We start from the raw sequence: 25,595 nt of genomic DNA on the forward strand, positions 1-25,595 counted from the left end.
TGAGCCTTCATTTCTTAAAAAATTATTTCTTTCTAATGCCAGCTCACATTATTAAAAGCCAACAGTGGGTATAATAAATCTCCCTTTCTTCTAATCTTATCAGTAGACTAATTTTGAAAGGGGAAAAATCAGAGCCAAAGGAGTTAAGAGAAGTCTGATTCTCTCCACAAACTTAAAGATATCTTCTAATTTCATGCCTCAGCTGCATTGGTAAACATAATTGCAGGCAGTGTTTCTTGGAAACATTTAAAGTTCTATTTGCAACTAATGTCAAACTTTCTTGAAAAATCCAAAGTTTAATTTTTCTTAGAAAAGACAAAACCTACAATACTATCCATGTCATGCTCCTTAATCATTTATATCCATAAGATTTGCTCATCACTAAATGAAACAATGCTTGTCAATGCATCTTTTTCAGTTCATTTTTGCTATGTCATTGGCACACATACCAGGCACATGTTCATTCCCAAAATTCAAAGTTGCTTCTCCAGACCCAGAAGGACAAAGCTAGTAGAGAAAAGTCAGTTAGAGAGAGGGGAAAAGCTGCTACTTTTTTTTTTTCAGTGTTCCAAAATTCATTGTTTATCCATGACACTCAGTGCTCCATGCAATACGTGCCCTCCATAATATCCACCACCAGGCTCACCAAACCCCCCCTCCCAAACCCTCAGTCTGTTTCTCAGAGTCCATAGTCTCTCATGGTTTGTCTCCCCCTCCGATTTCCCCCAACTTACTTCTCCTCTCCATCTCCAGTGTCTTCCATGTTATTCCTTATGCTCCACAAGTAAGTGAAACCATATGATAATTGACTCTCTCTGCTTGACTTATTTCACTTAGCACGATCTCTTCCAGTTCTGTCCATGTTGATACGAAAGTTGGGTATTCATCCTTTCTGATGGAGGCATAATTCTCCATTGTATATATGGACCATATCTTCTTTATCCATTTGTCTGTTGAAGAGCATCTTGGCTCTTTCCACAGTTAGGCAACTGTGGCCATTGCTGCTATATACATTGGGGTACAGATGGCCCTTCTTTTCACTACATCTGTATTTTGGGGTTAAATACCCAGTAGTGCAATTGCAGAGTCATAGGAAAGCTCTATTTTTAATTTCTTAAGGAATCTCCACACTGTTTTCTAAAGTGGCTGCACCAACTTGCATTCCCACCAACAGTATAAGAGGGTTCCCCTTTCTCCACATCCTCTCCAACACTTGTTTACTGTCTTGTTGATTTTGGCCATTTTGACTGGTGTAAGGTGGTATCTCAGTGTGGTTTTGATTTGAATCTCCCTGATGGCTAATGATGATGAACATTTTTTAATGTGTCTGTTAGCCATTTGTATGTCTTCTTTGGAGAAGTGTTTGTTCATGTCTTCTACCTATTTTTTGATGTGATTATCTGTTTTGCATGTGTTGAGTTTGAGGAGTTCTTTATAGATCTTGGATATCAGCCCTTTGTCTGTAGTGGCATTTGCAATTATCTTCTCCCTCTTTGTTTTGTTGACTGTTTCCTTTGCTGTGCAGAAGCTTTTTATCTTGATGATGTCCCAAACGTTCAATTTTGCTTTTGTTTCCTTTCTCTTTGGAGACATATCTTAGAACAAGTAGCTGTGGCTGTTGTCAAAGAGGTTAGTGCCTACATTCTTCTCTAGGATTTTGATAAATTCCTACCTCACATTGAGGTCTTTATCCATTTCGAGTTTATCTTTGTGTATGGTGTAAGAGAATGGTTAAGTTTCATTCTTCTATACATAGCTGTCCAATTTTCCCAGCACCATTTATTGAAGAGACTGTCTCTTTTCCACTGTATGTTTTTTCCTGCTTTGTCAAAGATTGTTTGACTATAGGGTTGAAAAATGCTATCAATGAGATCCAATCTAATCTAAATACTCTAACATCTAGGGTAATCAAGGTAGAAGATAGAATTAGTGATCTAGAGGACAAACTGATAGAGAAAAAGGATCAGGAAGAGGCGTGAAAGAAACAGCTTAGAAGCCATGAAAACAGAATTAGGGAAATAAATGATGCCATGACGTTCCAGCATCAGAAATATTGGGATCCCTGAGGGGGTGGAGAAAAAGAGAAGACTAGAAGATATAGTTGAACAAATTGGGGGTGAAAATTTTCGCAGTCTAGGGAATGTAAACAGCGTTCATGTCCTAGAGGTAGAAAGAACACCTCCCAAGATCAATGAATCTGGAAAGACCTCAAGGCATTGATTGTGAGACTGACGAATCATAATTTTAGACAAGAGCTTTCAGAGCAGCTAGGGAGAAGAGATTCCTTACATACAGAGGAAGGTCCATCAGAATAACATCAGACCTGTCCACAGAAACCTGGCAAGCCAGAAAGGGCTGGCAAGACATATTCAGGACACTAAATGGGAAGAACATGCAGCCAAGAATACTTTATCCAGCAAGGTTGACATTCAAAGTGGATGGAGAGATAAAGTGCTTCCAAGACTGGCAAGGTTTAGAAAAGTAGGTGACCACCAAGCTGCCACTACAAGATATATTAAGGAGGGTTCTATAAAAGAAGAAAGAACCCAAGAGTGACATAGAACAGAAATATACAGAGACAATCTATAGAAACAAGGACTTCACAGGCAAGATGATGTCAATAAAAACGTATCTTTCAATAATCACTTTCAACATGAATGGCCTAAACACTCCCATAAAACAGCACAGGGTTGCAGATTGGAGAAAATGGCAGGACCTATCCATATGCTGTCTACAAGATACCCATTTGGAACCTCAGGATACATCCAGACTGAAAGTGAAAGGATGGAGAAACATCTTTCATGCCAATGAGCATCAAAAGAAAGCTGGGGTAGTGATTCTCATATCAGATAAATTAGATTTTAGACTAAAGACTGTAGTCAAAGATAAGGAAGGACACTACATCATTCTTAAAGGGTCTATCCACCAACAAGATCTAACAATTGTAAATATGCCCCCAATACAGGAGCAGCCAACTACATAAGACAACAGTTAATCAAGATAAAGAGACATATTGATATGAATACATTCATAGTAGGGGATCTTAACACACAACTCTCAGTAACAGACAGATCATCCAAGCAGAAAATTAATAAAGAAACAAGAGCATTGAATGGGACACATTAGACCGATGGACATCATAGATACATACAGAACATTCCACCCTAAAACAACTGAATACTCATTCTTCTCTATCACACATAGAACTTTCTCCAGACTAGATCACTTACTTGGTCACAAACCAGGGCTCAACTGATACCAAAAGATTGAGATTATTTCCTGCATGTTCTCAGACCACAATGCTTTGAAACTGGAACTCAACCACAAGAAAAAGTTTGGAAGGAATTCAAACACTTGGAAGCTAAAGACCACCCTGCTTAAGAAGGTTTGGATCAGCCAGGAAATCTAAGAAGGACTTATACAATTCATGAAAACCAATGAGAATGAAGACACTTTGGTCCAAAACCTTTGGGATATGGCAAAGGCAGTCCTAAGGGAGAAGTACATAGCCATCCAATCCTCCCTCAAGAAAACTGAGAAATCCAGAACACACCAGTTCTCTTTGCACCTTAAAGAACTGGAGAATCAACAATAAATTAGGCCAACCCCACACACAATAAGAGAAATAATCAAGATTAAATCAGAGATCAATGAGATAGAGATGGAGTAGAATGCATCAACAAACTAGAAGCTGGTTTTTTTGAAGAATCAATAAGATCGATAAACCATTGGCCAAACTAATCCAAAAAAAAAGAGAGAGAGGACCCAAATTAATAAAATTATGGATAAAAAGGGAGAGATCACGACTAACACCAAGGAAATAAAAACAATCATCAGAAATTATTATCAACAGTTATATGCCAATAAGTTAAACAACCTAGACAAAATGGAGACATTCCTGGAAACCTATTAACTTCCAAAACTGAATTGGGAAGAAACTGACAACTTGAATAGACCAATATCTGGTAAAGATATTGAGGTGATCAATCAAAACCTCCTAAAAATCAAGATCAATTTAAGATAAAAAATTCAAGATCAAAAACCTCCTAAAAAACAAGAGTCAAGGACCTGACAGGTTCCCTGGAGAATTCTACCAAACATTCAAAGAAATAATACCTATTCTCCTGAAGCTGTTTCAAAAAATAGAAACAGAAGGAAAACTTCCAGACTCTTTCTATGAAGACAGCATTACCCTGACTCCAAAATCAGACAAAGACTCCACCAAAAAGGGGAATTTCAGACCAATATTCCTGATGAATATGAATGCCAAGATTCTCAACAAGATCTTAGCTAATAGGATCCAACAGTACATTAAAAAGATTATCCACCATGACCAGGTGGGATTTACCATGGGATACAAGGGTGATTCAACATTCGCAAATCAATCAATGTGATAGAACAAATCAATAAGAGAAGAGAGAAGAACCACACGGTCCTCTCAACTGATGCAGAAAAATCATTTCACAAGATACAGTATCCGTTCCTGATTAAAATGCTTCAAAGGATAGGGATAGAGGGAACATTCCTCAACTTCATAAAATCTATCCATGAAAAACCCAGAGTGAATATCATCCTCAATGGGGTAAAGCTGACAGCCTTCCCTTTGAGATCAGGAGCACGACAAGGATGTCCACTCTCGCCACTGTTGTTCAACATAATACTAGAAATCCCAGCAACAGCAATAAGACATCAGTTGTTTTCTTATATACTAACAATGAAAATATAGAAAGGGAAATTAGGAAAAAGCTGCTACTTCTAAATAGATATTGGAAATAAACTTACAGTTTGGTAAGAGAAATCCAATAGATTTATTCTGGGGAAACTGAATACATTTTACAAAATTTATCCCTTTTTCAAAATTAAATATTTATCCATATCTAACCTTCTAGTTGGCACTTGCCATTAATTAAAATTTGAGAGTGGATTTTCCCTCCACAAGTTTAATTTTATACCCCTTCAAGGATAACTATGTTCTGTTGCTTGATATGATGTCATATGACAGATGATGATAAGTTGGAATGGGTAATATTGAGGTATACAGTTCAGTTTCTACAGGAAAAAATAGGCAATTTCTACAAGACTCTAATGACATTTGGACTTGTTCATTCTGATCGAATGATAATAACATGTAGATAATTGTTTTTAGATATCTAGCAAATGAAATGTACATTTTCCTACTGGTAACCAGGCTAAAATTGGCAATGATGTTATGGAGTATGTGAAATTTTGAAGGTAATATCAGAGTAAATACTGGGTAATAACATTATGAACATTAGTTCCATTAGTCTTTGTTGTGTCGCAGTTTTCAAAAACCTACTTCTTTCCTACATAAGGTAAAAAGAACTATGAGGGAAATCACAGTTGTACAATTATAGTCATTAATAACTTTAGAATCGGATTGGTCTTTGGTGGTGAAACTTGAGGTCTTTTAATTCCTGGGGCTATAAGTAAGCTTGGGTCTATTCAAAGGGATCCCAAAATCCCATCATATTTTTATGTTTAAAGCATTCATTCACCAAAATGTTGGAGGTTGGACTAAACAAATATTGACTTCATGTAGTCACTGAATAAACTAATTTAAGATAAATTTCTTTCCAAGTATATGCAAAAAGAGATCCATATTCTGTCTTATCACTGGAGGAAATCCCTTTTTCCTTAGCATTCCAATAACAGGACTTTTGTATCCACATTTGCTCACATTTGGAAAAGAAAAAAAAAAATTTAAGCAGTTGTTTTTCTCAGTGCTACACAACAGACTATGAGCTAGCCCTAGGTTTAGAAATCTAAATCTGTCACCAGGTCTTGGTGCAGAGAGAATGGTAGAACTGGCAAGTGCTCTCTAATGAAATTCTTTCTTTCTTTCCTTTGCCTCTACAAAACTATGTAACTATATTTAGCAAGCTCCTATTCAGAGATCATTACAATCCTGCTTTTTGAAAATGGAGATATTTCTAACTATAAAAACTAAATAAATATATTAGCTTCATTCATTTAATTCAACTGAATATATATTTCATATATGTATATATGAATATACATACATATACATATGTATGTATACACACACACACATACACATACACAGCATGATAGGTATTGAGTCTAAAAAGATATTTAGATATTATCCCTGAGTCACAATTTAGAGACAGAGCAGTATAGAATTTAATGACATAGGAACTATGATAGATTTATTTGTGAAATGCTATGTGAACACAGGAAATGAATGATTTAATTCAATAACTTGGAGAAAGGGGGAGGAAATGGGGGGAAAAACTGTCAGGCAACAGAGCGGTATTATCTGAGAGTTTGATCTCAAAAGATGAATTTCAAAAGACTGAAGAGGTGCCTTACTGGAGAATATTTGCAAAAGCAAGAGAGAAATGAAATTCCCAGGAGAGTGTCTAGCAAGGGGCAGATGTTCAAAATCTGTTAATTTCCTTCCTGGATTGAGATAGGTGATGTGAGAGTGGCAGGAAATGAAATAGAAAAGGGAAGCGGAACAAAATCCTGAAAAGCATGATGACGCTTGTTGAAGAATTTGGAATTTTTCCTGGGGATAATGGAGAGTGACATCACTGAGAAAGACAGCTTTATCTGTGGAGAGGAGCTTGGGTGGTACAGAAAAGATGTAGAAGTGTATGGAAGCTAGTAAGCTTCTATCTAATATAAACCTGAACTACATATATCTTCTTGTTTCAGGGCTGTTTAATTTGAAAATACCAAAGGTTTGAAGAAATTTAAGAGAAATGTGACTTGAGAAAATTTGGATCTCTAGGCTAGCAGTTATATTTATAGCAGATGCAGGAATATTGACTAATTTTATTTTTCGAGATTTTTAAAGAGAAACTGTGGTTGACTACCTCATAACAAAAGAGGTACAGAAGAGGAGAGTTACTAATGTGAGAAAATTCTAGAATCGCTCTGGTTAGATGACTTTTCAAACGCAATTTTGCAGAAAAGCTGCATCTCGATGTCTGCTATTCATGGATTGTATCCTGCCTGTTCATTATTTTTAGCCTCTAGCCATCAAAAAATAAATCAGACTTATTTTTAGTAAATTCAATACATTTTCAAAGTAATACAGGACTACATTGAGAAAATAGGAAAATACCATGAATTTTGAAGGACAAAGTATTAATAATCCATAGTTTGTCATATTGCAATATGTTCTATTAATATTTAAACAAGCTTTTTTTTAACATTTTATTTTGAAGTAATTATATATACACAGGAAGTTGTGAAGATAGAACATAGTGAGTTCCCATGTACCCTTCACCTAGTTTTTCCCCCATGGTTACATCTTAAGTAATTATAGTATAATATCAAAATAAGGAAATTGACATGGATACAATCCATGCAGGTAGTTCTATGCCATTTTATTACTTCTACAGAATGTATATCCACCACTGCAATAGATGTAGAACTGTCCTAACATTACAAAAATCTCCCTCATTCTACTCCCTCCTTCTCCACCATCCCCAAATCTAATAATAACTAATATGTCCTCCATTCCTGTGATTTTTATTCTTTCAAGAGTGCTCTGTAAGCTGAATCATACAGTATGTGGCCCTTCGAAATAGCCCTTTTTCCCCCTCTCAGCATAATGCCCTTGAGATCTATCCAAGTTGTTGCATGGATCAATAGTTCATTGCTTTTTATTGCCAAGCAGTAATCTCTGGTATGGATGGACCAGTGTGTTTAAGAGTTTATCTATTGCATGGAATTGTTGATTCTAAGTTTTTGGCTATTACAAATAAAGTTGCTAAGGACATTTATGTGCATATCTGTTTTTGTACTGATATGTTTTCATTTCTTTGGCATAAATGCCCAAGGGTACAATCCCTAGTCTCCTTGCTGACTGTTTCATTTCTTATTCTTTTCCTCTTACTTCAACTATGACCCTCTCTATCGCATTCTCTTCTCATTCAAGCTTACGATCCAGGGTGGCGTCCAGGTGGTTACCTTCCTCCATTCTTAAAATTAGTTTGGAAACCTCATTTATTACCACATCCAATCAAAATAAAGTGCAACTCCAGAACCCAGCATATGGAACACTTCAAAAGCTGACCCGGGCTCATTTCTTTACTGATACCAACCGTAGTCCATTCTTATACTTGTTCATGCTCCAGTGAAGCCACTCTTGGAGGACATTTCATACATCTATGGAGCTCACATACTGTTCCCTTTCCTTGAAATGACCCAGATCTCCCTTCTCTTCTGGCATCATCCATTGGCACAAACACAATTAGCCATTGCACGTGTGTCTTCTCTTTGAGAGCATAAATTCTTCAAAGGCAAGGGCTATGCCATATCCACATTTGTAGCCCAGTGTGTCCCAGAATGCCTGGTGCATGGTATCAAGAATAACAGTGCCTAGCATTACTGGGTGCTTTGGTATATGACAGACATCTCCCTATAAGCTTTGTTTAGATTTTCTCATTTAATCTTAATGGCCCCATAAGAGATATATTATTCTCATCTCCATTTTGAAGACAATAAACCAAAAGTTAAGATAGTAAACCCAGGCAATCTGGCACTAAAAACCTTGTCCTAATCAACGGACCATATTATGTACAATTAGCAAATACACTAAACCTTTATCAAATGAAATAAACAAATGAATAAGTGAGTGAATGAAAACCATAGGGTCACTGTAAGTTTTCTGAGAAATAAAGAGTTCTGCAGGGAAGAATCAATGGCTGAATTATATTTAGCTAAGTTAATTTCAGATATTTCTAAGTTATGTGGTATCCTAGAAACAGGCACAGGAGACCATGAATTTAAATAAATCTGCATCCAAATCCTTTGCCACTTATTAGCTGAATGATCTTGTCATTTTCCATAATCATTTTAAGCTTTATTCTCCCTAAGGGTAAAAAGATAATGGGTTCAACTTCATAGGTTTAATGTAAAGAATAAACGGGAAACAAAGAGTCATAAATAACAGCATAGTTCCCGGATGCACCCTGCATTTGCTTCCTTTTTTCGCCTTGTTCTCTAGGAGATCCTGTGAACTCCTTGGGCAGTTCTTCCCTCCACCCTTTTCGGTGGTGCTAATCACTATCACTTTTACTATTTTGTCCACAATTCCATACACTCAGTTATTCCCTCTACCTGCTCCCCTAACCCTTGAAGTTCCTTGTTATAGCTGCCCTGGCTTCTGGCACAGATGTCCCTGCCCTTCCCCATAAGTCCATCTTCCTGGCTGTTGTCTTCTTGTCACACCATTTAATCCTCCAAGCCCCCAAACCGGAAATCTAGCCTTGGGAGTCTGGATGGGCAGCACCAGCTTGTTCTACCCCCAGTGGAGTTTTTAGCCCAGGCTGTCACCAAGTTCATGCCAAAGGCTTCCCCAACCCCAAGAAATGCTTCAGGCCATTCCCTACTTCATCCACACAGGACTTTCTCCTCTCTTTCTAGACCTGCACCTTCCATACTACCTTGATGAGTAGTTTCCTGCCCTGTGGGCTATCTTCTTTGCAGAGCTTTTTAAAATTTTGAAAGCTCTTCCTGAATAGAGGGAAAGAAGGTAGGATTAGCATAGGAATGATGTGGCAGGGTAGAGTCCCTTTTTGTTAAAAGAAGAAGGAGGAGGAGGAAGAGGAGGAGGAGAAAAAAAAAAAAACTGTCAGGAAGCCTTATCCAAATATAAATATAAATAGGGACCTGGCTGAATAATTCACTGTTCTCACCTTAGCTTGATTAACCATCACTGCAGTCAAGGTCTGGCTGCTACTGATAGTGACTGCACTGACCCTGGGTCAGGACATCTGGTTGTCAGGGAAGTTTTCTCTTTTAACTCCTCTTTCATCGGCCCTCTCCTAGCACTGCTCATGTGTTACTTTCTCTGTGTAGCTTTCACCACAGGGCTTGCAACTAGATTCAGTGTCTCTCCTTTTTTTTAACCACTTTGTCTCTACCTGGCTTAAACCCTGAGTGAAATCGTGCTGGGGCAGTATTCTGCTTGTTTTACCTTCTCAGTTAAAACATATATTCTTGAACGTAGTTTCATCACCTTTGCATCTGTACAGTACCTTCCTTATATAGTAATTTACTGAGCACATAGTTAGTTGCAGTTCATTAAATAATGAACCAGAAAGGGGTTTCTTAGAATCTGGCCTGAGACTGTGGAACCTCACGACTTGTGTATAAACCTCACAACAAATCAGAAAGAAATAGGAAAGCCATTTTTATGCGCCATTATCCAGAGTAAGAGAAGGAGCCCCCAAATGGTGTGCCATTGAGGTTTTCTTAGTGTCTCACCCACTTCAGGCTTCCAGTGGGAGGCTACCTCATAGCTCTCAGCAGGGAATTGCACACTTTATTAAGAACAGCCAAAATCAAGGTCGCTGAAGTGAGCTGGGCCTGATTCATACCACTTTTATGTTTCAGTTTAGTACAGAATTGTATAGGCTTAGCTTCAGAGTACACAGACACTACAGACAGAGGAAGACATTCATCCCCTTCCTCTATATTGTTTAGTGTTGAAATAGCTTACTTGTCAAAGCACTTAAATACCACAGTGATGGATGTTTTATAAACATATAGCCATCTAGATATTATAGACCATGATTTTCTCTCTTTTTGAAAAAAATAAAAACTCTCAGAGTTTTTCAAATCCACCCTTCAGTGAGCATTTAATGAAAAGTTGTCTCCTACTTTAGTTGTGACTCCCAGGGACAAGGCTGTATTAGCATCGCTATAGATTCTTATTTACACTAAGCTCACCAAGATGAAAACTTCCCCAAACTAATAAGTGCCCACAACCCCTACCTTGATCCCTTCAACTAGACAAGTCTCTATCAACCACACAAATGAGGTAGCTTATTAAACAAAGTCCAAGATAACAGACAAAAATATATTCACATATTTTTAAACTTACGTTTTTAAAATTTATTTTATTTTATTTATTCATTTGACACGGAAAGAGAGCACAAACAGGGGGAGCAGCAGGCAGAGGGAGAGGGAGAAGCAGGCTCCCCATTGAGCAGGGAGCATGATGTGGGGCTTGATTTCAGCACCCTGGGAACATGACCTGAGTTGAAGGCAAACACCTAACTGACTGAGCACCCAGGTGCCCCTCACATATTATTTTTATAAAAGAAATCCTAGATTGTAAGGCAGAACTGAAAGGAAACTCTTGGCTTGCCGTATCTTCTTCTTTTTTTTTTTCTTTCTTTCTGTTTCTCTTGTCTTACCTTTCTTTTCCTACCTTCTCCATCACACCAGCAACCTTGACAGGCTGACCTCCATCCTCTACTAAGTGTCTGTTTGACCCCATTAGTTCTCTGATCCTCTTAGCTGCTCCACAAGCTCCTGTCATCTAAAGACATTCAATTTATTTTTAATGACTTTCTCCTTCACTCCTACACACACACCCTAATACAGCCCCTACTTCTCAAACCCTGATCTTTAAACCTAAGGAAAAAGTTTAAAAATTGCCAGATACACCAGATCATGGCAAGTGATGGAGAAGATAAAGAACAGATCTGCGGGTGGCTTCCTGGGCCACTTTTTCAGAGGAAGACTGCCATTTTCCCAAAGCAATGCTACATAATCCTCAGGATTGCTGCTGAACAGGGCAAGGATTGGGGGTGGGGGTGGGCACACCTTTCCAAAACATTTTGGGCATTTATAATCTGAATGGCTATTAATAAGACCTGACTGTGAACATCAGGACATGCATTTTGTGCATAGTTTGAGTCAAAATTTATCAAAAAAGAAACCTAATAAACCTATACCTAATTGGAAATAGAGCATAAACAATACTTTTTTGGATATATCCACAGATCTATTGCACTGGGAAGAAGAAAAATATATTTTGTATTTGGGAAATTTTAAATCATCAGTAGAAACCTGGTCTCCTGCTCTGTGTTATGAAGAGCCAGGATCTTTGTTTTTAGATAGATTCATTAGAATCTTCCTTGAAACAATGACCTTCCACTTTACTTTGACATTAGTGTTCTACTGGGTCTTCAAACAGGCTATTAAATTTGCCCTGCTGTTATTCTTGGTCACTTCTTTCTCTTCGGATATCTCTTTCCACTATGAATAATTTGATAATGTGATTAAAGTTTTTGAACTCCTTAAAAGAACTTACAGGGGAAAAAAATTACAAATTACTATTGATTCCTCATTTGAATCTACATTGTATTTCATTTGGGTCATTTTTTGGTGTAGTAGTATTATGTATTATTGTATCAGAGCTTGTTAGCAAGCTATATGTGAGGTTATGATCAATGTTCAGTGTCAGCCTTAGAGGGTATATTGAATAAAGTTTTTCCCATAAGTCAGCACTGGCCTTGATTCTAAGGAACATTTTCGGTGTTGATTAGAAGTATAGAATAGGGAGTAAGCTTATTAAACATGCAGATTACCTTATATTGAGTAGGGGTGGTTATTGACTAGAACCACACTGCAAGAATTCATAAAGACTTTGGCAAATTAAACAAGGTGATTATAAGTGAGACAGAGCTTAATAGGGACAAATATGTAATAATTCACTCAGAGATGGAAAAAGCAGTGTGTCTGTTTATGTGTGTGTATTTATAAAAATTTAAAACTGGAGGTGAAGACAGTTTCAGAATGAATCATCTGTCAATTACAAATTGAAATGAATTGTTGGTGTTTATGAACAAAATAGCCAAAGTCACCTAGCAGTGTAAAAGTTGTTAGGGCTTTTTAAGCACTATCATGACCTATTTATGAGCTCCATAAATTATGCAAAAATTACCATAGAAAAGGAAAAGATGCCTTAGCTAATAACCATGTAAAAAAAAATGAGTAATAGATCCTTGGGTAAGAACCACAGGAATTTAGTGCTTAACTCAATAAGGAAAAGGTTAAAAGATGAAAATGAAAAAGTGTTTTATTATATAAGAAATATTGTACTGGAGGTGATGAGTAGCTATTGTCCATTTTCACTGAGAAGAAAATGAGAGGCTTATGTGAAATAGGCAAGTTTTAGGTTAGGCAGGAATGAGAACTTTCCGGTGTTAAGTTTCCTAAGTCAGTAAAGTGCCTAAGGAAGAAGAATAAAGTCCATTTTGGAGACTGGCTTTTATACCTTAAGATAGAGCATCGAATTATGTGATACCTCCAGGAACTCTCTGATGTTATGATTTTATTAGGGTTCTCTCTTAACACCATTTAGAAATTTTTTTGATCCTCGGGGAAATTCATGGGAATTAGGTCTTTCCTGTATTTTCAATGATGTAAAAACATAAAAATGTATTATTCTATTGAAGTCTGTTGAAATATTTGAGGATATCATCTAAACAAAAATTTTATAATCAGCTTATAGTCAATAATGGCATTATGAAATGCTGACCATACAAATTTAGGATAATTCCATATTTGTTCATAGTGTCCTGGGATAAATAAATATTGCATCTTTTTCATGGTATCTCAGGAAGAAGCTGTACATACTATCTTCCTTATACAGATAATTGCAGGCTAATTAAATTCATAGAATACTGGGGCCTTTTGTACGAGATTCATAGAATACTGGGGCCTTTTGTAATGAATTATTATCTACATATATATGATGAAATGCTACTTTAGTTAACTAATAAATTATTTAAAATTAGAGAGCAGTTTCATAAATGACAATTCTGTCAGCAGATAGAAAAATACAGTGTCTTTCACATATCAGGATTTAGGATTCATGATGTGACAAAATTAGTTCCTAGAATATAACATGGGTCAACAAGTCAGAGAAGTCAACCAGATTTTCCATATTTTCTCACATATGTATAGCATTGTCATTTTTGAGAGAATTTAAGAATCAGTTTTATTATGTCTAACAGCAATAAGAAAGATGAGTGTTTCCATCCTCCTCTGTGGTCTCTAAGATGACCTGTCATATCCACAAGCCAAATCAACTTTTAAACATGCTACAGGAATACAAGTCTCTCCAAGTGCAGGAAGATAAGTAGTTTGTGATATCCAGTTTTATCATCTCATCTATATATGAATTTTCAATATGACCTGTGACCATCTTATCTAGAGTGCATCGCAGACGGGGATGCCCCTAACGACTCTGTAAGGGAGAAGGTCAGGAAATATTTCTAAATCTCTCAGGAAGACCTTAAGAGTCATCTTGGTCCCCAGAGATCCACCACGTAGGGACAGCATTCAGAAGGGAGAAGTGTCCTCTTCATGAGTACTACTACACTTTTTCTAGACCAAGCACACTTGAAACATAAGCCACAGAAACACTTTTCTAGATGTCTTCTCAGGCACAGAAAACAAAAGCAAAATTAACCCGTTGGGACTATATCAAAAGAAAAATGTTTCTCACAGCAAAGGAAACTGCCAACAAAACAAAGACAACCTACAGAATGGAAGAAGAAACTTGCAAAGGATCTATCTGATCAGGGGTTAATAGCCAAATTATATAAAAAAATTTGCACAACTCAACACCTAAGTAAATAAATAAATATGTTCTTAAAAGTAAAGATTAAATAAATGTTCTAAAGAAGTTCACAGCAGAAAGGCCTGAAGCTGTCTTTTATCTAATTTACTCTGTTGAGGCCCATAAGGGCAGGTTTGAGGGCAGGTGAGGTATGTAGGACAGAGTATGGAGGAGACAGAACAGAGAAACAGGAAAAGACTGCACCATCCAGGCCCTATTTGAGTGTCCCACATGGAGCCACCCTTATCCTCTGACCCTCCTCTGTAAATCCTCACTGTTCTTGGTCCTCAAACAGCCTCTTTTATGAAGCACTCTCTCCATCCATGGGGCTTCTCTTGGGAAACTCTCTTTGTGTCCACACGTGAAAAACCCTAGCCCTCTGACTTCTCTGGTATCATTCAGAATTGTTGGCCTCAGAATCTCAGCTTCTGCTGTCTGGAGAAGGAAGAAACTCTGACACTTTGAGAGAAAGAATGACAAAATCACTATACTACTCCACCAAAGATTGCTGTGGCTGAGTTCTTTGTGAATTACCCTGCCCCACAAATTATACTTTTAAGCTATACAATCTAATCTTTAATGAGAAAACCATATTTACTCCACAAATATGACTTTGATCTTAATCTTTATAAAAGAAGGAAGTTAACACTATTGGGCTAAAGAACGTTAATCTCCTCCCTGAGCCTGTTTTCAGTAAGTAGTGTCACCCCTCATGCACTTAAAGTAGTTCTTACTGAGTCTTCAGTAGGGACTGAGCCATTAGCAATCCAAATTGTCTTCTGACAATTAGAGTCTTGTTGCCTCATCCTTGACCCTTGGTCCCTTTATATATAATCAGATTTTCTGTATAAACCTGTATCTGAGAAGGTTTGGAAAACATCACTGAAGAGAAGGAGCTAATAAAATGCAGAAATGTGGTTTCTCAGAAGACTAGTGGTCTTGAGTTTAGGCTGCAAATTGGAGAATGGGAAACCTTTCTGTGGTGTTAGTCCATTCTTTTATAAACAGAGCATACACACTGTCCTTCCTCTTTGTGTAAAAACTCAACCCTGGAGAGAAAATATATATATAGTTTTTGGTAATAACACTCAATATTACCAAAGGTTACTATTCTAGTTACTGTTCTAGTTCTTTTCTCTTCCTTAGCTCCTATAATCATTGAGTTCTTTTACATTTTTAATCATTTCAGTTAGCAGACTTTTGTCACCATTTCAGCTTGCTTCAGAAATTTTAGTCAGAAATCACTCATCAAAAGAACCACTACTTATTAGCTCCCTTTCTACAATGCTTAGGTAAGTCTCTCTTTCAGGAACACACATTCTACTCTGTACCAGATCCTATGTGACCCAGAAGTATGGACTATATCTTTAGCTTTTCCAAATACTTTATTACAGTTGCATTTATTTGGGTTTTCTTTTTATTTGTTCTGCCTCTGAATTTATTTATTTTACCTACATGGCAAAATGTCTTGTTAAGTAATTCACTGGTGGTCTGATAGAGCTTTTGCAGCTGATTTTATTACAGGAGAAATTTCCAAATCTCCCTTAAAAATTAGTTGTTATTTTTAAGTGCAAAATACTGCTGGCCATGATTAGTCATCTACAGAATGGCTGGTAATGTATAATAAAAATCCCATTTTTATGCAATACTAGCTTAATGGGAATGCTGGCTTTCCAAGATGAAAGCATGTTTCTAGTAAAAAAGCATAGCCTAAATATGTGAGCTTCACTGACTGCCCTTTTCCTGGGCTAGGTCTGAGTTTCAAAGATGAACATAAAGAAAAATTATGGGTATCAGTGGAATGTATACTAGTGAGTTAAACAAAGAAGTAAAATTTCATAACAAAATGCTAAAATGTGAACATATTCTAAGTGTTAGAAGAGCACAAAGAGGCAACTGAGTTTGACCTTGACTTGAAGGGAAAGAATTCACCAGGTAGACAGGGAGACATCTTGTGCACAGCAAATGCCTACCAAGCCAGGAAAGATGAAATGGTCTGTTTGTCCTATAATGGGAGTATGAATGAGGCACAAGTTTGTTTCTGAGAACCAAAACAGTTTTAAGCCAAATTTTTGCAGGTATTGAATGCTATGGAGTTGGAAGGTTTGGGGGGCAATGGGGTATATAGGAAGTATTTAAATAAAACTGGGATAGGATCAGACTTATATATCAGAAAGAACACTTCAGCTGTGTTGTAGGAGATGGATTAGAGATAGGAGAGATAGGGAAAAGGTTTAGAAATAATTCTCCAGGGGCTCCTGGATGGCTCAGTCAGTTAAGTGTCTGACTCTTGATTTCCTCTCAGATCATGACTTCAAGGTCCTGGGATTGAACCCCTCATCCAACTCCAGGCTTAGCATGGAGCCTGCTTGGCATTCCCTCTCCCTCTCCTTCTGCCTCTGCCCCTTCTCCTGCTTGCACTCTCTCTTTGTGTCTCTCTAAAATACATAAATAAATAAAATCATTTAAAAACAAGAAAGGAAGATTCTCTAGATAGAAACGCTGAGAGTATTAGCAATGAGAGGACACAGGTAATGACAGATTTTTAAGATTCGGGAGGTAAAATACACAGAAGTTGGTAAGAGATTAGTTGGGGTAGGGGATTTAAACAGAAAGGCCATGGTGAGGAATCTGAAATGAATTTAATTGGTGGGAAAAATAAGGAAATAGTAATTCCAAAAATTATAACAGAACATAACAGTAATAATAATAATAGTAATAGTGATAATAGTAATAAATAATAAAATTAATAATTGCAACTACCAGTAACAGAGCCCTTATAGATTGTTAAGTATTAAGATGTCTTATATCCATATCTACATCAAACCTCCACATAACTTAATACAAAATTATTATTTTCCCTATTTAATAGGGAAGTGGATTGCAATTTAGAGAAAATTAAATAAGTTGTCCAAGGATTGAAACTCAAATCTTTCCATCTTCAAAGTCCAAGTTTGTAGAACCTAAGAGGTTGCCCAGTCCTGGCCATTGGCTGTACCTCTCAGATGTAGGCCTGCCTTACCTGACCACTGCAGTCTGTTTTTCAATACTTATTTCTTCTTCTTAGGTCTCAATAACACTAAATATCAGTCTAGTGGAACTTTATTGGCATATTAGTTGTTTTTTTAGGTTTTAAATTTTGGAATACTTTTTCTTTCTTTTTTCTTTTTTTTTTTTTTTCTTTTTTCTGGAAAACCTGCCTCTGAACTCACCAAGCTCTTGGCCACAACCACTGAATAGCAGTGGGAACCAGGCAGAATTTTAACATGGTTACTGATGGGCTCTTAGAGCTATAACAATATCTTTTCCTTTGGTCGATGTTGAAATCAGCATCCAGAGGAAGAAACTGTGGGAGAAAGGAAAAAAAAAAAAACCTGAACTGAGTTGGAAGACATTTTTAGTACATTCCCGTTTGCTAGTCTCCCTTCTACTGTTAGCCCCTTGGCCTGAAGGATCTAACACCTATCCTATCGACCACGTTCCATTTCTTTTTACCCTGAAGAAAAATCCCTTCCGATGTGATAACTTAAGTTGCTTTGTTCCATTCCATTAAAAATGGGACTAGACTTACAATTCCCCAGAGTTAATGCTGACAGCTGTGTGTTGGTGAGCATTACACAAAACCAGACTCAAATGTTTCAAAAGAAGAAAGGAAATGAAGATGGAAAAGAAAGACTTATATGTCTTATTTTAAAGTTTATATGGGTAAAATCTATTCTCTTATTAAAGGAAAATAGGTAAAAATATGAGTGAAAGTTCACTACAGAGGGGAAAGGCATTAGATTTTTAATTAGTTGACAGTTTTAGAAATGTAAGTAAGTAGCAACACATTCAAAGTTAGGACCATTCAATATCATTCATGAATCTCCTCTTCAACAATATAAAGGGATCACCCTGCCACATACCGAATACCCATTAGAAATTATGAAATAGGGCATTATTCAGAGATGGATCATTGTAATAATAATCTCCATATAAGACAATAGAGGGGTGTAGTTGGTTAAGCATCTGATGCTTGGTTTTTGCTCAGGTCGTGATCTCAGGGTCATGAGATCAAGCACCAAGTCAGGTTCCAGGCTAAGCAGGGAGTCTGCTTGAGGATTCTCTCCCTCTTCCTCTGCCCACTCATGTTCTCTCTCTCTCTCTCTTTCACTAAAATAAATAAATCTTTTTAGAAAAACTAAAATAAAATAAAAATAAAACAATGGATAAGTTAGTTGAATACCCATGTGACATGTCCTCTTGTATTCACCCTTAGACACTCTTATTCTCTCCATTTATAGTTGAGGAAATTCAGGTTAACAGGGGTTAACATCACACAGCCCACAAATAATCTATCTGCTCGACTTTAAAATCTAACTTACCAATGTCAAAGGTACTGCTATCACTAATACCTAATATCAGAGTATCACATGTATCAAAATTAATTTTCTATGTTTGAAGGGTTTTAAGTGTTTGTTTTTCAATCAACCTAGATCCACCCAAATTCCTGAAACTGGCTTTACAGAAGTACCCTAAATTACAATTTCTAAGTACATATAATGTTCATGCAAATAAGTAAATACCACTTACCTATCATCTCTCAGTATTCTTTAGTACCCATGGGTTGCTAGTAGTACAGGATACCAGGAAAAATAAAAGTAGAATTTTGAAAAGATGATGGGAGAATAAGGCTTAAAGTAGCAAAGCATTTGGTTTCTTTTATTATTCACCACTTATTGCTATAGACACTTTTTTTTTTTTAACTCTGTGTGCATGAATGGGGGTGTAGGGTTGGGAGAGGGGGATTCAGATATAATAGATCTGCAGAGTGATTGTTTGCTGAGTTTTATGTAGTAAATGTGAGTTGTGTGAGATTAAGTGGAGAAATGGAATATATCAGTATGAGTATATTCCAAGTTAACTCCTTTCTAGAATGCTCTAGATTTTTCCATTTCCTCTGTGACCTGGGTATGCATCAGCAATTGTTAAAAAAGAAATGACAACATTTGCCATGGTAAATTAACTTATATATTAGGTACTTATTAATTATTTTAGAATTATTTTGCATTTAAAACTGATTTGGCAAACCAAACAAACAAAAAAACAATGATTTCAATGATTTGGCATATCTAAGTAATACTCAGATGTTGAATTTAAGATACAATTTTTTTGAGGAATACCACTTGTAGAAGAATTTACTAGATTTCTTTTAAGGGTTCATACTATAGGCCATTCCTTTTCTGCTGATATTACTCTAAAATCTTATGAAAAATAACAGAATGACCACATAAAATGGTCATTGTCTTTCTGTGTTGGGCTCCTAAAACAACCTTCACTTTCTGTAATAAGCTGTTTGTGCTCACTTCAATTTGCTTCATTTTATTTTTGTCACTTTTGGTACTGTCTCAGTGTACTATAATGGAACGATGCTGAATCAGGCAAGCTGTAATTTTTATTGCAAGCATATCTCAAGGCAAATTTATAAGCCGAACTTGATATCAGAAATGAAGCTGGAGGGAATATGTCTTTGTTCTAAGTTACAAATGCTCTGCTATTCTAAATCTGAGGTATGTTGAACATAAAATGCCTTTTTTTTCTGACATCAGGAATTTCACACAGGCAGTATATTAAGAAATTCCTTTAAAATTTTACCATGTACAAATCAGTTTCACCAACAAAACTATTTGTATGACAATTCTATATTCAAGTTGTAAAGCTGATATTGAAGGTGATGTTATGCCACAGAAAATGATTCTGTTAATGATCCTAACATTTGATTTCAATTTTCTTTTCATGAAAAGCTAAGAGGAAGTGTTAATTTATTTAACAGTATTTTACTGGTATGACTATTTGGGCAAACAGGTTATATATTTAGAGGTCTGGGCATACAAAAATTTTACCCCTAAGATATGATCTCACCACCACCAAATTGAAAGTTTTTGAGAGTTATAATATAGGTTGATTGCCAAATGTTCTAAACAGCTAGTGGCCAATCCCATCCTGGTAGGGTCTCTGATGAAATGTGACATGGCCTTCTCCAGCCATGGGACCTTCTGGTTTTAGAAAGTGCAAACTCCATACAACTACCTAGCCTAGGCCCTTGCATTAATAGGTATTGAACAAATTGCTATTTGCTACTGCTATTATAACCTGTATTGATAATGTTTCATTTCTTTTTTCTGTGTTACCACTTTATATCGTCCTCCAGTAAACAATGGGAAATATGTTAAAATGTTAATGTTTTTAATAGTTTCAATCCCATTGCTGGAAACAGCAGTGGATGAGAAGTAAATGATCTTTGGGAACAAAAGTTTTATTGCTATACTGTCAACAAGATAATTGTGGGATATCCCAGGAGAAAGTGCCCTTTTACTCTCCTGTGAGGTTGTACCCTAGCTATGGGTAGCTTGATTTTATTCCTGCTTTTGCCCTGTTATTCTTCATACTGTCATTTTATCTTTTTACAAATGGTAGAATTAATTTAATAATTGTAGAATATTTCAGCAAATTTTTCCTTGGAAATAGTCATTTTTTTAAAAAATTAATTTAATTTTTTTTCAGTAATCCATAATTCATTGTTTATGCACCTCACCCAGTGCTCCATGCAATATGTGCCCTCCTTAATACCCACCACCGGTTGGCTCAGCCAACCCCCCCGACCCCCCTTCCCTCCCAAACGCTCAGTTTGTTTCTCAGAGTCCATAGTCTCTCATGGAAATAGTCATTTTTCAACACATCATTTAAAGCAGAAGTACAGAACAAAAAGGAATCATCATGGTAGTTTCCACAGAGTAAATGATACACATCGACAACCTAAAACTCAATAAAATGTAGATTAAATTTTGCTGAAAGTTACTATTAGAAAATGGCATGAATACTCCTCTAGCAAACACAGCCCATAATTTATTGTTTGCAATACAGTTTTGCACATGATGGAAACTGGTGACCTGCAAGAGTATTTCCAATACCCTTGCCCAATGCTAGTGTTGTTTGCAAAGGCCCCAGGAAATCATTAGCAAACTCCATCTAGAAACAGACCAAAAGGTCAGAAGTATACATAACATGAGTTTCATGACCCATGGCTGTGGAGGGCTCTGAATATTCTTGTTCAAAATATGGTATAGTGTTTCAAAGCATCTGCTGCCATTCGCAGAGGTTAGTGAACTTGAATATGCCAGTATCTAATTTTGTATAGTATGCCAAAGACACATATTTGTTCTTAAACCTCAGTCATTAGAGTTGAGCAGCTACACAAACTCAAATGAGTTTCAGTGCAGCAGTAATTGGTTCTCCAAGTTAGAAAATACAGAGTGGCTCAGAAACTTAAATGTAAGGAAATTGACCACCAATTTAAGATGAATAACCTAGGACAAGTAGATACCATCTATATAACTCAAAGATGGATGTGAAAATCCTGATCATTATTATGCATAAGAGAGAGCTGAAAATATATATTCATCTTTCTGGAAACATGAATTCTATTCTGTTTGAATACAAATAGAAGTCTCTCTCTCTCTCCTCTCTTTCTCTCTCTTTCAGGCCCACAGACACACACATGCATGTGCACACACACGAACTTAAAGCAAATAAGAGGCAGTATCTTGCAGTAAAAAAACTATAGCTTTTGAAGCCTACATTTGAGTCTTATCTCATCCCTCACTGACTGTGCCACACTGAGCAAATGCTTATACTCTCAATCTGAGTTTTCTCATTGATGAAATGGGTGAAATACTTCTGAGAAATGGGACACTACTGTGAGAATAATGTATGTCAGTTGCTGGCATGTATATGGTAGCCGCTTGTTAAATAGTGACTATCATAAATACTAATTTTTAAATATACACTTCAACTCAAATTGGGTTGTTCATGCACAATGTAATTATTTTAAAATATATTTAAACATTGCTACCTAAAAGAACATAGGCTTAAGGCTTATAGCATGTCGTTGTTTTTTAACTAAATGATTATGTGGTTATCCAGCAATCTAATTTAATTTGTTTTTGCCTTGCTGGAATTGCTAGATCTAGTTTTGGTTTTGGTTTTTTTCACAGTGAAGGCTCACACACGCACACACACACAAGAACCATGAGAAATTTTCTTTTTTTTTTCAGTAATGATTTCATCTACTTATGATTCATGTATCATAACCCTAACAGCAATTCTTTTTATATATTACATTTTAATATTAAGAAACCACAAAATAGGAAAGCAATTTGACATCTGTATTTACATATATTATTCTGTTTCCTATAACTTTATTTCCAATTTCTTACTTGTGTCTCTCTTCTCTCCTAATCATGAAGATCTCTCCAGGACCTCTCCAAGCAAACGGACATCCCTTATGGCACAGTACTGGACTCTGCAGTATATGAACATGTCCGCATGAAGGGAATGAATCCTTTTGAAAGGGACAGCATGTATTCCCAAATGTGGCGGATGATCAACAGAAGCAATGGATCAGAGAATAACGTTCTGGAATCCCAAGCAGGCATTCAAAAGGTACTGGTCATTGTTCTGCTATAATAGTCTAGTCTGCTATTTTGTCTCCTATATTCAAATTGCTACATGGAGTTTGGTTTATTTCTTTTCTAAAATTTTAACTTTGACACAGAGTCTGCAATTAAATTATATCTCGTATTGATTTAAAGGAGATTTTGAGTTGGCAGAGTGCTTAAGCAAAGGGAATTCAAAGCCTTCTGTGCTGTGTCTAATGGATCTGTCTCCAATAGAATTCCAAAACTAGAAAACATAAACTAGTATTTTGTTCAGAACGGTCAGGGACTTATGCACATGAAGACTGAAAAGGTTTTTATGAATCCCATTCCAAATATTATTAGAGTTATCCAATTCTTTCAAATGACTTTGGGGTATTTTCTATACTGCATTTCCTTTTAGATGAAAACTTTGTCTTTACTTATGATTATGTGGTGGATAAAAGTTAATCTTGTCAACAAATAAGGTTCCTATAAATGTCTATTTCTATTCCAAAAGTGTAAATCTTTATTTCTAGCTTATTTTAAATAACCATCATTTAGAAGTTATTTTATCAGGGGGGGGGGAAGCTTACGAAGCAGTCCTTTGTGTAAAACATGAAGCTAGTTTTTATTCTGAGCTGTGGTTTATAAACACCTCTACAGAAGTAATTCTTTCTTCCTCAAGTCCCATCAATCTGCATGAGAGAACTGAATGATTTTTGTTTAAAATTATCCCCGTGGTTAGCACAGTGAAAATCACAATGGTTGACATTCAATAAATAATTGTAGGATGAATGAATGAATGCATTCATGAACGTTAATTATAACCACAAACGTGGTATACACTTTTTCTCTGTAACCTTCCACAGCAGAATAATTTGGATCCCGTGTCTGAGCTTCTTGTTCAGAAGGCAAACTTACTAATACTATGTTGGAGAATGTTTTGATGGTTATAAAAAATATTCTGACACAGGTTCTAGCATTATTCTGTGCCTTTTCATATGATGTCCTTCAGCTGCTACTGTTGTTATGGTTCCCTAGAGTCAGCCTAGTTGGCATCATTATTTTGAAAACTGAGGATGTTGATATGAACCTCCTTTAAGTCCTAATGATGCATTAGGATGTGAATTCCTTGAAATGTTAGCAATGGCCTCTAACTCAATCACCTTTATTGCATTAACCCCAGTTTCCCAGGACCCAACTATTGATCTTAAAATCCACAGGCTTCTAGAAGTTCAACAATTACTAGGAGGATGGGTGGGGTGAAAGTGGGTGAGTGAGTGGACCTATATGTTGTCTGGAGGAGATGGGAGGGTGGACATTTTAGGCTTTACTAGGTACTCATGGGATGTGAATGAATTTAAGCCTCAGAATAAGAATACTAAGTCATTTTGGGAAGAGTTACTTTCCTTCATATTGTTAATTGTTAAGATATTTATATTTAAGATATTTATCTTGGGGATAAATATAGTCACAATTTATATTTTTATATTTTTATTCTATTTTAGAAGCCAAAGCTCTCCATACTTTACAACCTCTTTCTATAGCATATCATTCCAGAGAAAATTCGCTTTTTTTTTTTTTAAAGATTTTATTTATTTGACAGACAGAGATCACAAGTAGGCAGAGAGGCAGGCTGAGAAAGAAGGGGAAGCAGGCTCCCTGCTGAGCAGAGAGCCCGATACAGGGCTCAATCCCAGGACCCTGAGATCATGACCTGAGCTGAAGGCAGAGGTTTAACCCACTGAGTCACCCAGGCACCCCAGAAAAAACTCACTTTTTTTCTCCAGGCAGACATACAGATTCTCAAAAAATATTTTAAAAGATACATATTCACTCATTCATCACTTATTTATTCATTTTTTCATACAATATTTGCTAAGTGCCAATTATATACCAGGCACTGATATATATATAATATATATAATATATAGATCACCACAGAGAAATGATCACTGGATCTGTGAAATGTAAAGTCTGGTGAGAAAAGAAAACTAAAATATGTGATCAAATGAAATTATTTAAATCATGATAAGTGCTATGGAAAAAAACCTTGGGTTCTTTTACAGAAATTAAAGAGAACATCTACTTTCAGAACAGTGATCAAGTATGGTTCCCTGAGGAGATAAAATATTAGTGATGACCTGCCTGATCAGGAGCTGTTTATGTACAAGAGAGGGTGACAGGGCTTCCAAACCAAGCACAACCTTAGCAGAAGCATGGAGTTACATTCAAGAAACCAGCTGAAAATCAACATGGAACATGCCCAATGAGAGAACATGGAAGGAGGTTGGAAGGCAGGGGATAGATCATGAAGGACATTGTTGCCCTTAATTAAAAATCTGGATTCTATTTGAATGGCAAACAAATAAACAAACAAACAAACAAACAAAAATTACTAAAATAAGGGAATGTGGTGATTCATTATTACCTTTCAATAGGGATTGGTAAGTGTATACAGAGCTGAAATAGTGAGACCCTAAGGGACTCTTATAAATTTCAGAGGTAGCCAGTCACGTCAACACATGTAGATAAGGTCGTGCTTCATTCTTGTGTTTTTACGCACACACACATACGCACACAGCCCGTATACCTTACAGTGTTTATAGTAATACAGACTGGGTATACTTCCTATATTCTAGCATTTCCAAAATAAAAAATAAATCACAAGGGTATGGAATATCAAATGTCACATAGCAGTGACATTTGATATTTGATTTTTA

The 25,595-nt window shown here is 36.4% G+C and overlaps 1 protein-coding gene across 2 annotated transcripts in view; it reads left to right on the forward strand.

Moving 5' to 3' along the window:
- The window catches only part of GRID2 (glutamate ionotropic receptor delta type subunit 2), a 1,483,500-nt gene that overhangs the window by 1,226,710 nt on the left and 231,195 nt on the right, over positions 1–25,595 (forward strand). For both annotated transcript variants that reach the window (XM_004756063.3, XM_004756062.2), the window contains exon 13: positions 22,702–22,897. In XM_004756063.3, the coding sequence (XP_004756120.1) occupies positions 22,702–22,897 (196 nt within the window). The remainder of the gene's footprint in view (positions 1–22,701; positions 22,898–25,595) is intronic.

The sequence above is a fragment of the Mustela putorius genome, unplaced genomic scaffold, assembly GCF_011764305.1.
Source record: "Mustela putorius furo isolate JIRA1106 unplaced genomic scaffold, ASM1176430v1.1 tig00003871_pilon_pilon_pilon, whole genome shotgun sequence".
Taxonomy (NCBI): domain Eukaryota; kingdom Metazoa; phylum Chordata; class Mammalia; order Carnivora; family Mustelidae; genus Mustela; species Mustela putorius.